This window comes from Nematostella vectensis, chromosome 10, assembly GCF_932526225.1.
Source record: "Nematostella vectensis chromosome 10, jaNemVect1.1, whole genome shotgun sequence".
Taxonomy (NCBI): domain Eukaryota; kingdom Metazoa; phylum Cnidaria; class Anthozoa; order Actiniaria; family Edwardsiidae; genus Nematostella; species Nematostella vectensis.
The window spans coordinates 12,598,290-12,621,176 of NC_064043.1; the positions used below are offsets into that span (position 1 = coordinate 12,598,290).

General features: G+C 42.4%; 4 protein-coding genes across 4 annotated transcripts; all 4 read right to left on the reverse strand.

The window, feature by feature from the left end:
• Nucleotides 1-35: 35 nt before the first annotated feature.
• On the reverse strand, nt 36-11,185 carry LOC5512519 (FHIP family protein v1g243165). The gene is made up of 8 exons (XM_001632795.3): nt 10,332-11,185; nt 7,661-7,819; nt 7,222-7,308; nt 6,072-6,239; nt 4,611-4,690; nt 3,236-3,478; nt 1,854-2,355; nt 36-1,314 (listed from the first exon to the last, which is right to left on the reverse strand). The coding sequence occupies exons 1-8, from the start codon at nt 11,070-11,072 to the stop codon at nt 694-696; spliced, it is 2,601 nt and encodes an 866-aa protein (XP_001632845.2). The 5' UTR covers nt 11,073-11,185; the 3' UTR covers nt 36-693.
• A 1,044-nt stretch (nt 11,186-12,229) lies between these two features.
• Nucleotides 12,230-13,889, reverse strand: LOC116618355. Its single transcript, XM_032381906.2, has 2 exons — nt 13,133-13,889; nt 12,230-12,822 (listed from the first exon to the last, which is right to left on the reverse strand). Exons 1-2 carry the CDS (start codon nt 13,824-13,826, stop codon nt 12,362-12,364), a joined length of 1,155 nt encoding a protein of 384 aa, XP_032237797.2. The 5' UTR covers nt 13,827-13,889; the 3' UTR covers nt 12,230-12,361.
• Nucleotides 13,890-14,758: 869 nt separating this feature from the next.
• On the reverse strand, nt 14,759-18,485 carry LOC116618368 (tubulin alpha-2/alpha-4 chain). Its single transcript, XM_032381931.2, has 4 exons — nt 18,343-18,485; nt 17,753-17,975; nt 16,211-16,359; nt 14,759-15,951 (listed from the first exon to the last, which is right to left on the reverse strand). Exons 1-4 carry the CDS (start codon nt 18,343-18,345, stop codon nt 14,968-14,970), a joined length of 1,359 nt encoding a protein of 452 aa, XP_032237822.2. The 5' UTR covers nt 18,346-18,485; the 3' UTR covers nt 14,759-14,967.
• A 710-nt stretch (nt 18,486-19,195) lies between these two features.
• Nucleotides 19,196-22,232, reverse strand: LOC5512518 (tubulin alpha-1 chain). The gene is made up of 4 exons (XM_032381936.2): nt 22,089-22,232; nt 21,770-21,992; nt 20,742-20,890; nt 19,196-20,368 (listed from the first exon to the last, which is right to left on the reverse strand). The coding sequence occupies exons 1-4, from the start codon at nt 22,089-22,091 to the stop codon at nt 19,394-19,396; spliced, it is 1,350 nt and encodes a 449-aa protein (XP_032237827.2). The 5' UTR covers nt 22,092-22,232; the 3' UTR covers nt 19,196-19,393.
• Nucleotides 22,233-22,887: the final 655 nt, after the last annotated feature.

A 22,887-nucleotide genomic window follows, 5' to 3' on the forward strand; every position in this document is an offset into this window, starting at 1 on the left:
CTAACTGTCTAACTTCAAACTATCGTAAGACAATGCGAATAAGAAGGTATCTTTATTTCACATACGAATCCTTTATAAATTACAGTATGTGGTCCGAGGGATGAAAACTATATATGTGCACTGCAAAAATTTTGTTCTTTGAATGCAAATGTATGTAAAATTGTTCGTAGATAGGTTGAAATACTTTGTATCTTGGTAATTGGTCGAAAGAGGTAAATTTCTTATCATTTTCTTTTTAGTGCGCAAAGCCTGATTTAACATTATGTGCATCGGGCGATGCCTTATCGAGTGTGGCCGAAAGCTTCTTCGGGTATTCGTGAAGCCGTCGGCTGGGTCTAAATTCACACAGCATTGACGAGACGGTGCGTTCCGTAGGATTTGATGAATATTGATTTCCTAGTATTCCTAAAGCGCCTGTTTGAAATAATAATAAAAAATATGCTTGTTTCCATAAATGTGGAGCCTAAAATAAGAAGTTTCCTCTATAATTCCTTCATAGCGCGCGAAAATGATTTAATTAATTTCACGAATATTTTCTACGTTGGGGTAATGTTACATTGAAGATATTTACAATATGTGTAAACTTTTGCGATCGAGATTAAAAATACTAATATCAAAATCTTCCAGGTGACAAATTCGAGATTTCCACTGTTACTGGTTATCAAAGCGAACATCTCAAAGTGTATGGTTGCGTCAGACATCTTGCATCTCCTGAGGTACGAGCGGCAACAGCGCATGCTCCTGAGAGATGGCCGCTAGCTCCTTGAGCCACTCTTCCAGCACCACGATGCAATACACGGCGTTCTTTACGGCCTTTGGGTTCTTACGTCTGAAGGTGTTCCTCTTCCACGGAGTCTGGCTCTCCCGGACCACAGCGCTAGCCCTTGGGCGACCTGTGGTATCAGGCGCTTGCCTTACAGGGCTTGCGTCCTCACTGATATCCGCTGTGCTGCCAAACTGCGGACTCAAGTTACCCAGGCTCTCGATGGAGTCTGTCAGAGAGAGACTGGAGGAGGTGCTAGCGGAGCCGATGCTGCCGATGCTGTGAGCGCGCATCAGTGAGGGCGGTGGCCCGTCCCGAATTCGGACTGCCAGAAAAGTGTCTGTTTTCTGCCTGGCCAGGCGTTTCTGGGTGGTAGGGCTGGCGATGGATTCGCGCGTTGGGATGGGCACGTCGGCCACCACGCTTTGGATACTTGCCTTGCTTTTCTCCTCGCGCAGGATGAGGTTGTTCCTAGCGCGGCGCAGTAGCTTGTGTAGCCCCTCCACACTCTCTACAACATTCTCCACCTTGATCTTGATCGAGCTCAGAATCTGGTGAGAACAAACGCCACACTTTACATACAAAAATTCTAGCTCAGCCCTGGAAAGAACATTTTGCTTTGTTGTATTGCAGTTCGAGCGAAGCTACATCAGGTAATAGGGGAATATCAAAGAAGCTATAGAGGTACATTTTTAAGTTTCAGATTTTTTATTCAGAAATTTTGTTATCAGGAGACGAACTAGATTTTATTTTATGTTTTCTTCTTAATTTTACCAATGTAATTCTTCTTTTATAGTTTAAAGACCTATTCACTACTTTATTAACGCTTCCGCATCACTCTTCCTTGTCAAGTTTGAAAATGTTAGAAAACAGAATCCAAACCCCTTGATTATGGATATAGTCACACTATATAACAGTTCATGAACGACATCAGATGGGTTCCAGGAATTAAGGCTTTAACATCTTCGGGTACCCAGGGCGTCGCGGAGATCGAGCACACAGGTAGCGCGCAAGAAAGAACGCTCCCTGTGTGCCCGATCTCCGCGACGCCCTGGGTCTCCGAAGGTATAACCGATGATAGTGAACTTACCTGAAATAGCGAGCGGACCCCCGGTTTCAGCACGATATTGTAGTTCAACAAGAAGGACTTCAGGAGGGGTTGCGGGTAATAGCACAATCTGGTGATGACTGCGGTTAGAATCAAGTTCACGTAAAACGTATTCTGCGCCATGTTCTCCAGCTTCCGGAACAGCGTACTAAGAAAAGGGCCAAGACCTTCCTCGGCAGAAGGCAAACACAGGTCATTCGACGACAGTGAGCGCTTCGTTTTATCCGAAGCCTTCACAGCTAGCGTCGAACTCACGTCGGACGCACTTCGGGGTATGGAGCCATTGGCGAGCACGAGCGAGCGCCGTTTATTGGCTGGATTGTTTTCCGTGGAGTCGTCGGTAGATGAGAGGTCTGTGCCGTCGTACTGCATGGACCAGCAGGAGCAGCGCAGTTGGCAGTTCCGTATGGCCTGGCGCGCGTCAGCCAAGTACTCCAGGTAGTCTGCCAGCGTCGCCTCGCCTCCGTGTACATGTGGCTGTGGCCTGGGGCAAGCAAACGATGTAAGTCAGGGCAAGAAAACGCAAAGAGGTGACTTAATTCGGAATCTCAGCCCCTTGTTAAACGAGTCTAAATTTCTAACAGCCAGTTTATATTAATATGAGATATGTGAGTATGTCAATGACCCTTGTCATGACAAGTGCGATACAGCACCTATCTTTTTAGGCTGGTTTCTGGAAGCTTTGTGATATTTTCAACTGATATCTTTGAAATATATATGTATAAAGCTTTGTTTTGAAATGGTTATTAAAAAGTTTCAACAAATAATTTTTTCCAATGTTAAATGAACTGGGGCTCTTCGACGTTTGACAATAACAAGATAGGTTGTGACCATGTAACGCAATGTAAGATGTAACGCCATGTAACATGTAACGCCAAGTAGCATGTAACGCCAAGTAACATGTAACGCAATGTGAAATGTAACGCCATATAACACGTAACGCCATGTGAAATGTAACGCCATGTGAAATGTAACGCCATGTGAAATGTAACGCCATGTTATATGTAACGCCATGTGAAATGTAACGCCATGTTATATGTAACGCCATGTGAAATGTAACGCCATGTGAAATGTAACGCCATGTGAAATGTAACGCCATGTGAAATGTAACGCCATGTTATATGTAACGCCGTGTGGAATGTAACGCCGTGTGGAATGTAACGCCATGTGGAATGTAACGCCATCTGGAATGTAACGCCATCTGGAATGTAACGCCATGTAACATGTGAAACCATACCGTTATGTAAAATGGCATAATTTTATTCTTTATATTATATATTCAATACCTACAGTATATCAACTGACTTCAAATATTTAAAAAAATCCACGATGAAGATGAAGAAGAGTAGTGCGTGACTTCTCACCTGTATTTTACGAAATCATGCGAAGTCTTCATGTCAATCTTAACCTCGATGGACTTGTTTAGGCTCTCTGTGGACGAAAGGCATGAGGGGGACTCGGGTCGACTACTGGCTAAGCACGTGCTCAGCCCGTGACAGCATGATGGGATCAGCGAGAGGAATTTCGCCGCACTCTTGCTGTAGTAATCGACCTCGCGCACAGTGCGCCTCTGACTGCTCAGGATGTGAGTGCAGGGAATCAAGTATCTGTGGCAGAAAAAAGGCAACACACATAAGTGTCAATAGTATGGAGTAAAGCAATATTCTGCCATTTCTAACCAGCTCACATCACCAATTTAAGGTACAGATTCAAAAATGTCAGGGGCAGGCTTATAGTGAGCGACAGGGGCTACCGTGGTCACCAATACAAATTATTAAGAATGTTAGCCATTTTTGATAGACAAAACCTTTATAACATCATTCTCTGATGTGCACTGAGACAATTATAACACAGAACAAAAGGGTATCATTGGTGATAGTAGGGTGGCTTAGCACTTTTTTGTGGAATTTCTAGCAATAACTTTTTCAGGGGGGTGCCAAAAATGTTTGCCAAAAAATGCAAAACAATTTCTTTGTTCAAATAACCTTGATATTTGGTACAGAGGTTAACTTGATCCAGTCCTATAATGAGATGCTGCTTGTTACCAAGCTGCATCCCCAGGGGGGGGGGAAGGGAGGGAAGTGCAATTTTTTGTCCGGTTTTAAATGTCATTTTTTCTATGAAAATAAATGTCATTTTTTCTATGAAAATGGAAATAAAATCTTAAAATAAAAACAAATTGCTACACTATATAAACTTGTAATGAGTATCATTTAGCTGTTTTTGGTTGCTTTTATGTCATAAGTGATAGCAGAATCACTGTTTTCTTGAAAATGACAAAATTGCCCCTCCCTCCCCCCCTGAGTCTGAGCCTGAGATTTTTGGCACCCCCTGAAAATCTAAGGAACACATGTGCCAAGTTTGGTGCTTCTACTAAAAAGTGCACAAAAGAGCCATTTTTTGCGCTAGGCAACTCTACTATTAGTGGGGCTATGTCACTTAGAAAGGTTATCCATATGAACTTAAAGCCTATTACCATCAAAACAGCCAACATCTTTTTTTTTAAACCTTTAGTTAAGCCTAGTTAAGCCTAGTGCACACTGGTGACATAACAACATAAGCATGACATCACAACAAAATTCTCATTTCAGTTGTTTTCCCACTCTTTTCATTTTTATTCTGTTATGTCGCTAGTGTGCACCAGGCATTAGGTAAATATCTAGCTAGGCAGTTCCGTTAAGTGTTCAGTTGCACATAGCCCCTATTTTAGGGTGGGATTTGGATGCAATGATGACTTACTTGAGCACCAAAGTGTACAGGATATCTTCGCAATTCAGATCAAGCAGGGTGTAGATAAGGCCAAGAGATACTACAGCCAGCTATAATACACAAACAGTGTTAAGCCAAGGTAGGGGGAAGGGGGGCAGAGGGCAGTAAGGTATAAATAAGACCATAAGATACAACCGCCAGCTACAACACACAAACAGTGTAAAGCCAAGGTAAGGGGGGCAGAGGGCAGTAAGGTATAAATAAGACCATAAGATACAACCGCCAGCTACAACAGACAAACAGTGTAAAGCCAAGGTAAGGGAAGCAGAGGGCAGTAAGGTATAAATAAGACCATAAGATACTACAGCAAGCTACAACACACAAACAGTGTAAAGCCAAGGTAAGGGGGGCAGAGGGCAGTAAGGTATAAATAAGACCATAAGATACAACCGCCAGCTACAACACACAAACAGTGTAAAGCCAAGGTAAGAGGGGCAGAGGGCAGTAAGGTATAAATAAGACCATAAGATACAACCGCCAGCTATAACACACAAACAGTGTAAAGCCAAGGTAAGGGGGGCAGAGGGCAGTAAGGTATAAATAAGACCATAAGATACAACCGCCAGCTACAACACACAAACAGTTAAAAGCCAAGGTAAGGGGGGCAGAGGGCAGTAAGGTATAAATAAGACCATAAGATACAACCGCCAGCTACAACACACAAACAGTTAAAAGCCAAGGTAAGAGGGGCAGAGGGCAGTAAGGTATAAATAAGACCATAAGATACAACCGCCAGCTACAACACACAAACAGTTAAAAGCCAAGGTAAGGGGGGCAGAGGGCAGTAAGGTATAAATAAGACCATAAGATACAACCGCCAGCTATAACACACAAACAGTGTAAAGCCAAGGTAAGGGGGGCAGAGGGCAGTAAGGTATAAATAAGACCATAAGATACAACCGCCAGCTACAACACACAAACAGTGTAAAGCCAAGGTAAGGGGGGCAGAGGGCAGTAAGGTATAAATAAGACCATAAGATACAACCGCCAGCTACAACACACAAACAGTGTAAAGCCAAGGTAAGGGGGGCAGAGGGCAGTAAGGTATAAATAAGACCATGAGGTACTACGGCCACAAATGAGGCAAAATGGGCAGAGCATAATTTTAAAAGTTTTAGTTACCTAACTTGAAGCTTTTTTTTTAATTATTTTTTTACAAATTAAAATTGCTATTTAAATATATGTTTATTTGTTAAAATAATGTGTTGGTTAAGCTTTCTTATAGATAGATGTATATTTTAAACTCTGAAGTAAAGTATTTTCACAACGTTTACTGATCATCATGTAGATTGAGAGGATGAAAATAACTGATAAATCGATATAGATTTTGATAGGAGAAATAATTCATGAGGTATCTCTTCAGATATCTATTATGTTTATGCCCCCTTCAAGAAATCCTGGATCCGCCCCCAATGAAATCCGACAAATTACCTGTGACTCCTGGCCTATCCGTGCCACCAGTGACTCAAGAATCGGAACACCATCAGACTTCTCAACCAGAAGGAACTTGACAAACACCTGCATCAGCTTGGAGTCGGTGATGCTCCTCACAAAAAGGTCTAGGTATGCTGTGACTGCTGTCAAAGCCTCTACAGAACTCTATGGGCGGTAGGAATGGAAAGATCTAAGTATAACGCAATTAATGGATGTCAAGAGCTCAACTGAATGCTATGGGCGGTAAGAATAGAGAGATCTATATATGCTGTGAGTAATGGGTGTCAAGAGCTCAACAGAATGCGATAGGTGGTAAGAATGGAGAGATCTAAGCATATGCTGTGAGTAATGGATGTCAAGAGCTCAACAGAATGCAATAGGTGGTAAAAATGGAGAGATCTAAGCATATGCTGTGAGTAATGGATGTCAAGAGCAAAAAAATGCAATAGGTGGTAATAATGAAGAGATCTAAGTGCTGTATGCTGTGAGTAATGGTTGTTGAGACCTCAACAGAATGTGGTAAGAATGGTCAGATCTAAGTATGTTATCATGGTTTTCAAGGCCTCTTCAGAACTCTATACGGCAGTAATAATGAAGAGAGTATGCTGTGAGCAATGTTTGTCAAGACCTCAGCAGAATTCTATGGTGGTAAAAATGATCAGATCTAAGTAAGTTGCCCCTACAGAACTCTATAGAAAACAATAAGAATAAAAATATATTAAAATACACAGAGTGATGGTTGTCAAGGCCTCTACAAACTCTATAGGACGCAAGAATAAACATTTTATGCATCCTGTGATTGTAAGGCCTCTGTTATACTCTATTAGAGTGAAAATATTTAAGAGTTTAACTGTATTTTCAAATTCTGTGAGACAAAAATATTAAAGAGGCTGGCCTATGATAGAAAAAAAGTAATGTTATCCAAAGATTGTTGCTTACACAGCAAGCACATACAAGGGTTTCATTAGGCCCCGGTGGCCGGTGGAAGCGCCAGCTAAGTTTTATTTGAACTAAAAAGATAAAATGACTTCCACCCCCTACTTATCAATCTCCACTGCCTATTGTGAAAGTTAATGAAAGCCCTGCACATAGTGCTGTACTATGATGAATATTTCCAAGCGTTATGCTTCCTTCAGTATCTACACACCTGTGTTAGGGCAGACGACATGACGGAAACAAGAAAGCCATGATAGATGAGCTCCAGCAGCATGTGTTGTACTTTATGGTGGGCAATCTGGAAATGAAACATATATCATCCACCATTATCAAGTATTCAGCCATGGACTGCACAAAAGTGACAATGCCCCATTGCTTTGCTACCATTTAGTAATGGCTTATCCTTGACAAAACTGAACCCTTTCCAAATGGTTCAGAACATCATATGATCTCCCTGACTTGCTAAAACAGAGGAGAGAGTTTGTCGTCATCAGACCAAAAGTCATGGATGGATAGTTAGGACCCCTATATTGGATTCCAGTTACACCAGTCAATGCATTTTGAGGATGCTAAATGAATTAAATGTTACTCTTTTTTATTATGCACAATTATATTTAATCACCTTGCCATACCCACTGATCATAACTAACCTGTATGACATTGTTGCAGAACTCAAGAGAAGTCAAGAATGCAACCAGCTCAGGGAATGTTGCCCATAGCCCTCTCTCAAGAGAGTACCAGTCTTCCGAGGGTATGTCAAGCGATGTTGGCAAGTCCGAAAACAGCCCACTCAGGCCTATGGCTAGAATCTGTAGACAGAACAATTGTAACACAATAAGACTTGATTCAGATAACATTTTTTTATTTTAGCTCTCCAAGGTACCAATTTCCATTTTTAGGCACATAGCTAGGGATAGGTACCAGTGGTACATGTATCCTACAAGCACTTAACGATACCGTAGACCCAAATGGCTTCATTTCGGGTGAAATTTTTGTATTATGCCATTTGGTGACAATAGGCAGACTCTAGATGTTAGCAAAAAAATACCACCAAAATCTTAAATACTCCGCCAGATATTCAAGAAAAACCGAATTCGAACAAGTGTAGCATTATTCTCGAAGGCGTCATTGATTCCATAATCCTGTTTACTTAGCTCAAAGTCCTGCGATCAACATCCGGGGAGCTTAGTTTTACGGCTTTTCCCTCTAATTAGCATACAAGCGCGTCAGTATCATTATCGACGTTTTATCAGAGATTTATCCGTATTTATATCAACTTTATAAGCGTTTACTCTAAATTTTGCATAGTTGTAAACTACGCAATGATTAAGTAAGAATCCTTGGCTTCCTTCGAAGAAGGCTAAGCGAGGAAGAAAGCCCAAAACATAGAGTCGTCTCTGTTTGCGGTCTTTTTAAGTTTTCCACGCTTTTCTTTTCTTCGGTGCAAGCTCGCTTCGGTGTAGGCATCTTCCTTCACTTGCACGACTAGCGCTATGACATTTGAGCGCCTAAGAGTTTTCCCGCTGCGTGTAGAGCGATTCCTGCGCAACTTGGCAAGCGTCTAGTATAGATATTGTTCTGTCACACCGTGCTGCGGATAATCAATAGCTTTTTTTGCTACGGACTTAATTCGCGCGATGTAGCCAAAGAAGCAAAATTATTCCACGCCTAACTTTGACCCTTGATTATTAAAAAACGAGGCCGTGTGACGTCAAATGTAGACACGGTTTGTCAGTTCAGTACATGACGAAAGATATAAAACAGATCTGGGAGGTTACAGAGGTTACTTTTGGTGTGTATAAATAATTTGCATGTTTAAAAGTGGCCGATTTTGCACTTTGGACCAGGCAAAAGCACTTAAAATTAAGCGTGTATAAAAATGATTATTTTAGGAGGAAAGTACAATCATTAAGCTTTAAATTGATGTATAGTTTGTTGCCATTTGCTTTAATCCAACGCAAGCGCGAGCGATTTTGCCGGGCGATCGGGGTAATTTACGCTTGTGTCTATGGTATCCTTAAAGAAGGCCAATCATGCCGCAATTTTATGCTCCTTCTTAATGTCAAGTCACACAAAGAATCCATTTTCATTGGCTAAACTACCAAACTTTAATCCTAGATGGTTATTTTAGAGTTTTCTTGCAAATAAATTGTCGTATTTTCAATTGTTAACAATAACGAAGGGGAAGTTGATCCAGTTGACTTTTTTTAAGATCCAAATCTTTTTAGAGCAAACACTAGCTATTCGCCTGATTAGGTAATTCTCAGCAAAAACAAGGCTATGATTTTGTCTTACATGCAGGTGATCTTGTGCTGAGCCCTAAAACCGTGTAGAACCTGACTTATGCAGGGTAATAAACCTTGTTTTTCTTTTTTTAGGGGGGGTGGGGGGTTGGGTGTTGGCTCCACTTCGATATGGACAGACATCAAAGGGTTGGTCTTCAATTGCTAATTTAAAAAAAAAAAAAACAAGCCCAAATCTTTTATTCTTTAATGTGAATGATTTAGTTTGATTTGAGAATAAAATCAGACTGCTTGATTGAATTTCACGTCTGCATGAATAATAAGTTTACAAAAACAGCTGTCCCCATACAACCTTCATTGTTTGAAAAACTGTTCCTTTTTCTTTGATATATGGACTGTCAAGATAATACAATATGCTATGAAATCCTACTGCACTGTGTAAGATCCGTATCCATTATGGAATAGCTAAACTTCATGTTATTGTTACTGATGCTGTTCGTCTACTTGTACTGTTTCAATTTATAATGAAGTCCTTGCATTTCATCAAATATTGCCTTCATTCTGTATCTTTTTTTTTTTTTGCTTGAATATCACAGGATATAAAAGCGTAAAAGTAAATATTCACGTAATGGTAAACTGCGAAGGACATAGCATTAATCGGATTAGAAACAACATCATGTTATATCGAACAAAACAATTATTTACTGTTTTTAAATTTGGATTACTTCTGCTTCAAATACAAGTAATGTTTTTTTAAAGACATTTCCCTATTCAAAGATTTCTGTAATATTATTCATTTAGTGGCTTTAGTTTGAGTAGTGCCTAATACTATTAAAAGGTTAAGATTGAACTGCCACGACAACTTATAATAAAAGGTGTTTGCCCGCGGTCATTTTATATTACCAATTCTTATTATTAGGTCACCCCTAAAACCTGATACGCAACTCCCATTAAGAATGTCTCTGCTCTAAAATACAATTATTAGAACTAGTATTCCTCAATAAATGAAGTGGTGATGCAGTAGTTTATTAGATGTGTGTTGAAAGTGTAAAAATAAGTCAATATTTATGTGACTTACCGGGCAAAAGTTGGTCTCTTCCACAATATAGGACCCAAGTCTAGCGTCTATAGAAGACAGAGCCATGCTCAGAAGCATCGCATCTCTTGCCCAAACCCCAAGGTCTCCCTCGCGATGGACGTAAGGGATCAGCAAAGAAAACACCGAAAATCCAGATATTTCACTGTGATTGTGGTTCTCTAGGAAAAATAGATCTAAGAGTACGATATCTCGGTTAGCGCTTACACACAATCCTTTCAGAACTGCTACATAGTCTTCCTCCATATCCGAAGGGAGTTTAGTTGAAGCACAAGAATGCAGTAGACACAATAGAGGTTTCCAAACTTGCTCGTAAATTAAAATAGGTGCTTTAGAACGCTCTATAAGATTTCTAAAGACTTTAATCTGTTCGCGTTTCATTAATTCATTAACGTAAGAAGATGTTCCCCACATAAACACGATTTCAAAAATGTTTTCGTCCAGCACATATTTCAAGCAGGGACCGGGGCATTCTTCTTTCTCCTCCGCTAAAACTGAGACTATTTCATTCAGATGGTACATTAAAATCTTGCATCTTTCCTGAGGTCCGACAGTTTTAGAATCCAGTCCCATAATTTGCTGAGAACTATTCCAGTGAACATCTACAAGTTTCAAATATTCTGCATTCCCAACAAGTGTCGGTGCCGCGATTTCTCGTCTTTCTACGTCGCCATGTGAGGGATGCGCTGGTGCTAGGGACGCTAGCTTCTTTAGCAAGCTCATGTTGGAATGCCAGCTCTGTAGCAAACACAAACTGCGAGAAAACGGCCGGGTTTATCCCGGGCATCTCAGACCAATCCGTCCGCCATTTTGAAAATAGTAAACATGGCGACATTTGTTTTGTATGCGAAGTTGATTGACAGGTAGTAGTATTGACCAATCAGAGGTAATCTTGGTTTATTCATAGTCAACACTAATTCTGAAGGCCCTATAAACGGTAATATTAAAAATAAAGTAATGAAAAGAAAAAAAAAACATTTGGAGGCAACTATATAAAACTCAAAAAATATGAAAAATTTAGGTAATCCATCAGTAAGCGCTAACACGACCAAGAGGATTAAAAAATGAAATCAACTCACTTTCCAGGCCTCTGAAGCTTGATCGGTAGCAAGTTAAAGCGTTTAAGGTGAACTCACAGTATGCTTTCCTCAAGCATATCTCAATAATTATGCTAGGAACCCAGTCATATTTTAAGTGGGGCTATCCGTTTAGCGGCCCGCCTTTGCCTCTCGCGGCGTCGTGGCCCATTTTCAGCGAGAGTATACAATACCATCGCTTGCGAAATAGCAGAGGAGGGGAGGGGATGTTCGTTTGCCCATAAATGGACTATTCTCCTAGGTGACCCCCCGCTAGACTTGCCCCAAGTCGTCCTTAAGAACGCGCGATCTAATGGGTATTTTCCTCAGTAAGAGAAGCAAACAAAAACCGGAGCGCGGAGAAGACAGCAAAAGCCAATTTCTAAAAAGCCAACCAACGGTTTTGAGAAAGTTGAACCCCTCCTAGCTCGCAGCATCCTCGGGATGGAACCCAGGGCGTTGAGGTCACAGGCGCGAGAACGAGGCGGAACAAGGCAAACGGAGGGAGAGGGGGTAGGGGAGCCCACTCCCCCATCCGCTGCCTCGTTCTCGCGCCTCGTTACGCTGACCTCGCAGTTTACCAACTGATTTTTACTGGAGCGCGAAATCCAGTCGAGTAGGGTGGTTCATCTTCCGAACTGCCCGAACCCTCTTATGACGCACCATTGGTCATCTATAACTGTAAGGGATCTCCATTCTCAAGCTGCGGGCTTGTGCGAAATATCATATATTTGTTTTTCATTTGATGGAGTCCGTGAGTAGAATGTGATAGAATAATATTTGAAATCATGACATTGGCTCATATGGAACAAATTTAATTTATTACAAGCCTTTTATGCTCGTATGTTCTCTTACAGTGGTTACCGAAATCTGTAGTTGATCTATTTTGCTTGAAGAGCTACCTGTGCCAACCGTTCACTCATTCTGCGGGCGGGTCTAGTGGTGAGATGGTTCATCCTCAGACTCCATTACTTGCATGGTTATCTCCAGCCGTTCAAGCCCAACTCTCAGAGCGTGCATCTCATCCGACATAGAATCGTAAATCTTCATATACCTCAGCGCCTTTTGCACAGGCTCTGTGAGACTTCCATCTTGCTCAATTACGATGTCACCTTTACCATCCCTTTCAAAATTCCTTCGTCCGTCTTCGAGAAAAGTCGTGAAATCCATTTGTTCTTGGATGGACGCAGCCCCTTCAGCTTCGTCTCTGTCTGTTGTTTGCAGTTGAGATGCCAACAGAAGAAGGATGGATTTGATTTCGTCAATGTCTTCATGTAGGGCTCCAAGGGTATCCTCGCCACAAAAAAGCTCCTTATGGGATCCCTGTGTGCAGGATTGCTGTGTCTTGTGGTCTTCTTGTTCCCTCGCTTCACTACTATAGCTCTCTCTTATCGAATCTGTCAAGGCAAGGGAAGAGTGAGCATTCTCTATGGCATATGCGCGTGCTATTCCGTGTGTGTGTTGAGCTTTGAAATGTGCGCGCGAGCGAGGAGAACAAAAGTATTGTGATGCGCTGCTCTTGTTTCTATGACGTTGAAAATTGGCGCACTTTTCGCGTTGATTTGCGAGTATTCGAAAGGTTAAAAAATGAGAGTGTATGGAAACACTGTGCACTAAGAATCTAAACTCTCACATTATCCCATTTTACGATGAAGTAATTTATTGGAGTTCCAAAACAAAGAGGTCCCAAAGTATTGCACTACCCACCAAAACTGGACGCCATGCCTTCCCCGTCATCACTTAATTTGAATAAAACACGCTTGTGAACTTTTGCCATTGCGCACTCCAACACTTCCATCTCACTGTCCGACTCTTGCGAGCTGTCCGATTCTTCGGACAATTCCCCCGCAGCACTTATCTCTAGTGCAGCACTATCTTCTACCGGATCGGTTGTCTCAGGTTTCACATCTTGGTTGTTCTTATGCGACTGTGGCTGCTCTGTGATAATGAAACGAAGCTCGCTACCCTCATCACAAATTCCGGTAAGTTGTGGTGATACTTCACTATGCGCACTGGAGGTAGACGATGACAATTCACCAGTGAAGAACTCGGATTCTTGTGGATAATAGAACATAGGGTTCCATGGAACCTCGGGTGCGAACACCAGGTTCATTGTCTCCTCTTCCTTCATCTCGTCTCCCTCATCACAAGGGACATGGAGACCGGTCTCAATATCAATAGCCATACTCATATGTCTACCAAGCTCTCCCTCATCCCCGGACACTCGGCCAAAAAGATCTAACTCAAGGCTACCATGTCCATTCTCGCAGTCCGGTTCCGTCCGTTGGCTGGTCCGGCGAAGCCACCGGACGAAATCTCGCACAGCGTGATCCAGAATGGCAAACGGGGTGCCTACATCAAAAGGCAGGTAGTCAAGAAGGGTGAGCACGAGGTTAGACATGCTGTAGTCGAACCCGCCATGTTGTTGCCATCCGACACACTCCTCCTGTTATCATTACTCCATTAATGACGTCACAAATGCGCGCGCAACTATACTTTTGAGGCAGCATTCTATGGGATACCTTGGTCTATTGTGTATATCAAGATACGAATACATATGGTAATATATGGGGGTTATTTGTCGGATGGGAGGTCCGTATCGTGAAATACCGTGACCGTGGTCTTGAGAATACTGACCGAGGCCGAAGGCCGAAAACATACTTCGAGGGAGCAGCGCGCGCATAATATCGATTCTCGGACCTAGGGCAGATATAGAAATCTCCGGACCGCTCTATTAGCCAATCAGAATGCAGGATTCGTTACCGTGACCGCTAAAAAAATAGATTTATTTCAGTTGTGAATTTGCAGTTGTGAATTTATGACGATTTTAGGTCGCCCTGAAGAAGGAGTGAAATAAAAGTCCGAAATGTTGGCGTATTATGTGACTCTGTTTTAGTTACCTTTTTCATCTTCAGGCAGCCGCCTTTAGTGAGACATAAACTTTTAAAAGACTTGTCGACCTTGCATTCCTACGGCCTCAGTCATACGTCAAAAACTTGAGGTGCGTCGCTTTGCTTCTCTTTTTTGTGGGCGGAGCGACGACAACAGAGTGAAAGTATGGCGCGCACTGGAATCTAGCGTTTGCGCCGTTGTCGCCTTATCACCTTCGTGCTGAGGTCTTGGGGAGGGGGTGGGGGGAGGGGGAATAGAAAACAGAGCGTATGTTTCCATAGCCTGCATAGTAAGCGGAAAGCTTGACCAAGCGGAGAATCGGCCGCGCAAAGGTTTTTTTTTTTGCGCTCGCACAAGTTTCGCGCGTTCTAGCCTACGGCAACAGTTGCTACTCAGACTTTCGTTTCAAAGACATAAACGCTCGGAAAAATACACTTTGTCTTTTGTTCAGTTTTGTTTAATTTTATCATACTTTATGACGTACAGTTCATGCTATTATCAACTTTGAGATTTACTTTTGTAGATACATAGGGGACAAAGGTGTATGTTACTGGATTATAGTCTAGTAGTTCCGTCACGTGATCATAGTAGTTCTGTCACGTGATCATAGTAGTTCCGTCACGTGATCATAGTAGTTCTGTCACTTAATCCTAATACTCCTCTCCTCCGTCTTCGTCTTCTCCATCCCCGACGCTGTCAACACCGACCTCCTCGTAATCCTTCTCAAGGGCTGCCAGATCCTCACGAGCCTCGGAGAACTCTCCTTCCTCCATACCCTCACCCACATACCAGTGCACAAACGCGCGCTTGGCGTACATCAGATCAAACTTGTGATCCAGACGAGCCCAGGCCTCGGCGATGGCTGTGGTGTTGCTCAACATGCACACGGCACGCTGCACCTTGGCCAGGTCACCGCCAGGGACAACAGTGGGTGGCTGGTAGTTGATGCCGACCTTGAATCCAGTGGGGCACCAGTCCACAAACTGGATGGTTCTTTTGGTCTTGATTGTGGCTATGGCAGCGTTGACGTCCTTGGGTACTACGTCACCACGGTAGAGCAGACAGCAGGCCATGTACTTGCCGTGACGTGGGTCACACTTCACCATCTGATTGGCTGGCTCAAAGCAGGCGTTCGTAATTTCTGCAACTGTGAGCTGTTCGTGGTATGCCTTCTCCGCAGAGATAACTGGGGCGTAGGTAGCCAGAGGGAAGTGGATACGAGGATAGGGCACTAAATTGGTCTGGAACTCAGTCAGATCCACGTTGAGTGCACCATCAAAGCGTAAAGAGGCAGTGATGGAGGACACAATCTGACCAATCAGACGGTTTAGGTTGGTGTAGGTGGGTCTCTCTATGTCGAGGTTGCGACGGCAGATGTCATAGATGGCCTCGTTGTCCACCATGAAGGCACAGTCAGAGTGCTCCAGGGTTGTGTGGGTGGTCAGGATGGAGTTGTAGGGCTCGACCACAGCGGTAGAGATCTGAGGGGCCGGATAAACAGCAAACTCCAGCTTGGATTTCTTGCCGTAGTCAACTGAAAGGCGCTCCATCAGGAGTGAGGAGAATCCAGATCCCGTACCACCCCCAAAGGAATGGAAGATCAGAAATCCCTGGAGTCCTGTACACTGATCAGCCTATTAAAGAAATGTAAATGTTTAGATCCGCTAAGTTGTATGTCTTGTACGGATTAGCAATTGCCAATCGAGATGTGGGAAACCACAAATGCTAAACAGCATATAACATATTTGATGTCTGGACTGACGCGATTATCCGGGGCCTGGGTTCATCCGGGACTTGCGCCCAACATCTTTAAAAGAATATTTTAAATGTTGTGAAATACTCTAAAGTTTTTTATATGTTGTCATATCAGATACGTTCGTCTGTTACACGTACCAGTTTTCTGATCCTGTCTAGTGCAAGATCAATGTGTTCCTTGCCGACAGTGTAGTGTCCGCGAGCATAGTTGTTAGCGGCATCCTCTTTGCCGGATAGCAGTTGCTCAGGGTGGAAGAGCTGACGGTAGGTACCGGTCCGGATTTCGTCTAAAATAAAAAAAAAGGAAAAGAAAAGAAAACTTAAGCATTTGTTTAGTATTTTGTTGCAAATTGTTTCACCGGTCCTGCTAGAGTTTACTGAGGTCGATTTTGCTTTCTATTATTTTGTAGTCTTTCAGTAAGATAAAAAAAGGTCATTCAAGATCATGAAAAAAGGCAATTGATGAAAAGAGTAGGTACAAATACTATATTTACCGTTTAAGAGCGTCTTCAAGGGGTCCGATATACTTATAGACATTATCTTGATATTTTAACATATTTTCGTGAGACATTTTTTCATAACTCCAACCTTTCAGTACATTGATATTTATTGGTCTCCAAATGTATTCACAAAATCTCCACAATATGTTACCTAGTGACAAAAGAGGTCCGTCCAAATACACTTATTAATGATTATAATAATTTAAAAATCAGTTTTACTTAGAAAATTCATGGTAAAATTATCTATAAACAACTTGTCAAAGGAATCACAGTAAGGGCTTTGCGAAAAAGAAAAAAAAAGTCGTATATTTGAACAAGCTTCAGCAAAAACAAGGTTTTTCCGAATAACGTTTGTTTTTTATAAATTTCAGATTTTGTTATAAATTTAACTAATCCTAAATCTTTACTTGCATAAAAACGAGGGGGAAAAAGAAAAACAAATCACCGTGGCATTTTCGCTATATTGGCATTTGCGTCCACCTTGTTTAAAACGTGGCTTCATTGACCTACGTTCTGCGCAAGCGCATGCAAAAAATCTCGTTTACAAAACCTTGTGCGCGGATGCGCGTGTTAAGAGCATGAAGCGAGCATGTTCTCGCACCTGGTGACACGGTGAGGAATATTTCGCGTGTACGATTTGCTTAGTGCCTCGTAAGGCCTATGAAACTCACAGTTCAATCAAGAGAGAATTTTGCCTCAATTGTTCGCGAGACGTGATTTTGTTCGAACGATGTCCGCACACTGTGAGTTTTTGCCTCCCGAGGCAGTGAGGAAAGTGAACGCACGAAATATTCCTCACCGCGTGAGCCGTGCTTAAGAAATTTCTTCAAATTTGAATGGCTTCCCATGATGCAATTTACTTATTTTACTTTTAAATGAAACATATTTCAAATAAATAATTGTACGATAAGACTTAAGATCTGTGGTTTTCTCCCAGCGCCGAACCAAACTGAAGAAGCAATGAAAGGCTCTACGTTTTTACTCATTTCGAAAAGTTGCCGTTGCTTCGAAAATATCGACGTGGGGAGTTTCCTTTATATTGAAATCAAACTGTGTTATTGTGCATTTAAAATTCAGATATGAACTCCTCTAATAAAGGGCTTCGGAAGTCAAACGGCTTATGGATCTTTAAATTGAGGGGACGATTTATGTAAAATAAAAAGAATATGGTGTAATATACCTATAACAGTTGGCTCCAAGTCGACAAAGACAGCTCTGGGGACGTGCTTCCCAGCGCCGGTCTCGGCGAAGAAAGTATTGAACGAGTCATCGCCGCCACCGATCGTCTTGTCGCTCGGCATCTGGCCATCGGGTTGGATTCCGTGTTCCAGGCAGTACAACTCCCAACAGGCATTACCGATCTGCGTACCTGCTTGGCCGACATGGATAGAAATACACTCGCGCTGCAATAAAAATATTATTTTCTGAATATACACTTTACATTTTTCGGGTGTATCGAGATATAAGAAGGAGAATCAGAATTTTAGATTTTGACAGGTGTACTGCTGGTGTAGATTTGTATTTCATTTGCTAAGGAAATATTTTTCATGGTAAATGTATTCTATTACACTCATAGAATCCTTATTATCTTGAGAATCATTAGTAAACACGGGTATTTTGGAGTGATTTCGATTGTTCCAGGGCGTTGTTTTATCAGTGTGAAAACGATCAGTGTGAAGACTCTTATTTTTTAAAAAAAAAATCAAATTGAATGGCGACGAATACAACGCACCCTGCGACTTCTAATAAGAAACAATAGAATTCGCTTACCATTTTGTCTTGTCTTGAAAGGTCACTTCAAACACTAGGGAACTGCAAAGTTACGAGGCAGCCGAAGCGAGATCAACTACATCCTTGAGCGTGCAAATCGAATGAATCAAGCGAGCAAGGCCCTGTTCATTATATATATATATATATGTGGGGGGCTCTCCCAGGATATTAGGGGCAAATCTACAATGAATAATTCAAGTACATATGGGCTTGGTTTGTGTTTGATAGGAATTCCCATTTGTACACGACAATTAGATAGCTGATTAGGTAGTACATTTATAATGTCTGCGGCGAAATACTCAGTACGCTCATTTTCATAGGTCCATTTTCAAACAGTTTTTAAAGTAATTGTATACAAAATAATAAAGCGCATTAGCGCGGGCTATTAAGTATTGCGGTAGAATACTGTTGTTCATGATAAAAACATGGCGTGTGTGGTGTTGTAGGCATTGGGCGATTATGTAGCGTAAGACATCTGATTTGAGAAAGCGTGCACATGGTGCGCGCAGGTGGTACTCCAACAAGTTTCTTCTACGATAAGGATAGTGGTTGAAGGAGTGTACAAATAATTATTAGTTTTAACATGGAGCCAATCATTGAAGATGGGAAAGGAAAGCCAGTTGATTGCTCAACGGGATTTATGTTTCCCATACAAAAAAAGCCATGGGTTGATGCTCAATGATATATATGAGATTTAGTATCTCCTGTTTTTTTTTTTTGTTATTACTAAAAACCTGGGGCGCGCATTTTATTTTTAGCGCGACACGGTCGTGAAGGCAGAAAACCATTATATTGATAAACCATTTGAAATCATATAATGCAGGAAAAATCCCGACAACGGAATAAAACTTCATGACGATAAATTGATTTAATTGGAAAAATAGATTTTAATACATGACAAAATGATGTGGGCAGATTTCTAGAAGAAAAAAATAGTAAAAGGTAAGACAAGATTACTAACAGGATTACGAATAACCGAACTCTATTTGCACGTTTTGAGTATATCATTGCACATCTATGCTTATTCGATTGACAAATAGTGTTCATAAAGCTAAAATTCTTCCTCTTCTTCATCCTCTTCGACACTTTCTACGGCGACCTCCTCGTAGTCCTTCTCAAGGGCTGCCAGATCCTCACGAGCCTCGGAGAACTCTCCTTCCTCCATACCCTCACCCACATACCAGTGCACAAACGCGCGCTTGGCGTACATCAGATCAAACTTGTGATCCAGACGAGCCCAGGCCTCGGCGATGGCTGTGGTGTTGCTCAACATGCACACGGCACGCTGCACCTTGGCCAGGTCACCGCCAGGGACAACAGTGGGTGGCTGGTAGTTGATGCCGACCTTGAATCCAGTGGGGCACCAGTCCACAAACTGGATGGTTCTTTTGGTCTTGATTGTGGCTATGGCAGCGTTGACGTCCTTGGGAACCACGTCACCACGGAAGAGCAGACAGCAGGCCATGTATTTGCCATGACGTGGGTCACACTTTACCATCTGATTGGCCGGCTCGAAGCAGGCATTTGTGAGGTCAGACACTGTCATCATTTCGTGGTAAGCCTTCTCGGCAGAAATAATCGGTGCATAGGTAGCCATGGGGAAATGAATACGAGGATAAGGCACCAAGTTAGTCTGGAACTCCATAAGATCAACATTTAAGGATCCATCAAAGCGTAGAGATGCAGTGATGGAGGACACAATCTGACCAATCAGACGGTTCAGGTTGGTGTAGGTGGGTCTCTCGATGTCCAGGTTGCGGCGGCAGATGTCATAGATGGCCTCGTTGTCCACCATGAAGGCACAGTCAGAGTGCTCCAGGGTTGTGTGGGTGGTCAGGATGGAGTTGTAGGGCTCGACCACAGCGGTGGAGATCTGAGGGGCTGGGTAGATGGCGAACTCCAGCTTGGACTTCTTGCCATAATCCACGGAAAGGCGTTCCAGAAGTAACGCCGAGAATCCGGAGCCAGTCCCTCCACCAAATGAATGGAACACGAGAAATCCCTGCAGGCCACTGCATTGATCAGCCTGAAACACATTGTATTGATGCAGTTTATTTATTTTGAATCAAGTGCCTCGTTTTCATAGTGCATTCAAGACAGCCTTTTTCGAAGGGGTACAGGGGCATGCAGCTGGACTGGTTATGGTTTTTGCTGATGCCATGGCGGAGGTGGGGGCGTGGGGTAGGGAAGGGGGGGGAGTCTTATGAAGAGCCTGCGGCGAGCGCGGGAAACCTGTGTTTATCTAAAGCGGGTCTGGCTCTACTTTCAAAAAGGCGGCCTGCAACGTTTATTTGTAACCAGAGTCCCCGAAATCTCAATTTAAATGGGGGAATAACTATTAATATTATCGCAAAAGATGAATTTGTTGCCAAGCCATTTATTATAAAGAAGACTTTTACCAGTTTCCTTATCCTGTCCAAAACGTTATCGATGTGATCTTTTCCCACGGTGTAGTGCCCGCGAGCATAGTTGTTAGCGGCATCCTCCTTGCCAGTGATAAGTTGCTCAGGATGAAAGAGCTGACGGTAGGTACCAGTTCGGATTTCGTCTGTAGAATTAATACAACCAAATAAAAACAAAGCTCGAAAAGTCTAAAAGAGCCTCAAGCGAGCGCGCGGAAACCTGTGGAATCTAAAACGTCAGGGACTGGGCCGAGTTGGAAAGATGGCGACGAGCAGTCAACACAAATGGACTTGCGCTAAGAAATCACGTAACCTTTCTGGGTGGCAAATTCAAAACAAAAGAAAAAAAGTCAGCAATGACTGCGCCCATCACACCAGAGATCGACGAAAAATAAAATCTTTAAATGGTGCTCAACCCTTTCTGGCAAAAAAAAAAAAGAATTCTGGCTTTTTTTCGTAAGCGCCGAATAACTTGGTATTTGTGGTTGTTATTTTGCCACTAAAAGCCTGAGTGCGCGCTAGTTTTCCACCCAAACAGTCACGTGATCTCTAAGCGCAAGTCCCGTATTCCTGTATGTTTACATGGATTTTCATAAATTCCACTGTTCTAAGAGAGAGGAAAGAAAAAATAGCATTTGAAGTCGGGCCCGCAAATATGGTATTTATAATACCCTAGTAAGGAATTAGCCTACGGTAAAAAAAAAAATCGTCTAGAAAATCGTTAAGATAACCGTCTTTTTATTCCCTAGCATGATCGTCCAATACCTTTCCGGGGCGTTATATAGCATTTATGGGGGTTCGCTTCACTATTTTTCGGTTTTTGATGATCTTCGAACTTGCGCAGCCAATCGTCTATTGACGGTTTTTGACGGTTTCGATTTGAATAAATAATTGTCTTACGAATTCAAGGTTCAGCGATGCACAAATTCATCAATCGGTTCAATAGTTTAAAAACTGCAAAACAAGTCTTGTAATAATGCGGTTATCCTAGCATAAAAGAAGTGGGGGGAAGAATGGTACTCTACCGATAACAGAAGGTTCCAAATCGACAAAGACAGCTCTAGGAACGTGCTTCCCAGCGCCGGTCTCGCTGAAAAATGTATTGAACGAGTCATCGCCGCCACCGATCGTCTTGTCGCTCGGCATCTGGCCATCGGGTTGAATTCCGTGTTCCAGGCAGTACAACTCCCAACAGGCATTGCCCATTTGGACACCAGCTTGTCCTACATGGATCGAGACACATTCGCGCTGAAAAAAAAATACGCTTCAGAAGTTTGAGATATGTTCTAACATTAGCGTGAAAGTATATAATGGAATACAGTGATCTTTCGTTTTACAGCTTACCATACTGCTAGAAAAAGTTTTCTATGGCCAAAGACAGATTTAGATCGTTTTACTCTGTAAGCAACGACACAGAGATGCCTATGACTCGCAACAGGAATTTTACTTCAATGACAAGCATATGATTGATATTAATCATTATAACACGTGCAATTTTAAGGACTGACCCCATGGACCAATGGGAAGCCATGTGATATTAGTCCCCGGTCCGCTTCGTAAACGCCAAGAGGTAGGCGTGATAAAGATTGTTTGAAAGTGCGTCATGTGAAAGTTGCCGATGTGTGTTGCTGAGGACCGTGTCCGCTCCGAGTCTAGATTTCTGAGGAAGCACGTGACCGGAAGTTAGAACATGAAAATTTCTCGCCATGTGCTCCCTGTCTGATCTCATTGATTGTGTTTATTTTTCATTTGTAATTTTTTTTTTTTTTTTGGGGGGGGGGGTTGGGTACCACTCACGGCTGGTACAGGCCTGGTGTGTCAATGGGTTAACACTCGCATGGCGATCAGAGACCAGGATCCAGATAATCTTATGTTACCAATAAACCAATGCGGGCTACGACACATGTCTTTTTTAAATAGGTGAGCAGAGTACCCCAACCTAAATAAATAAGTCTATAGCAACAAGTATTCAAAAGTAGACGTGTTGTTTGTTGATAACAACATGTATTCAAAAGCAACAATTCAGAAATAACCACTTCACTGCAAACATAATCACAAGAAGTATTGGTTGTAAAAGGAGGTCACGGGATGGCTTCTCCATCATTAAGATAACACTATGTTAATTAGAACAGAGCTGGCGTTC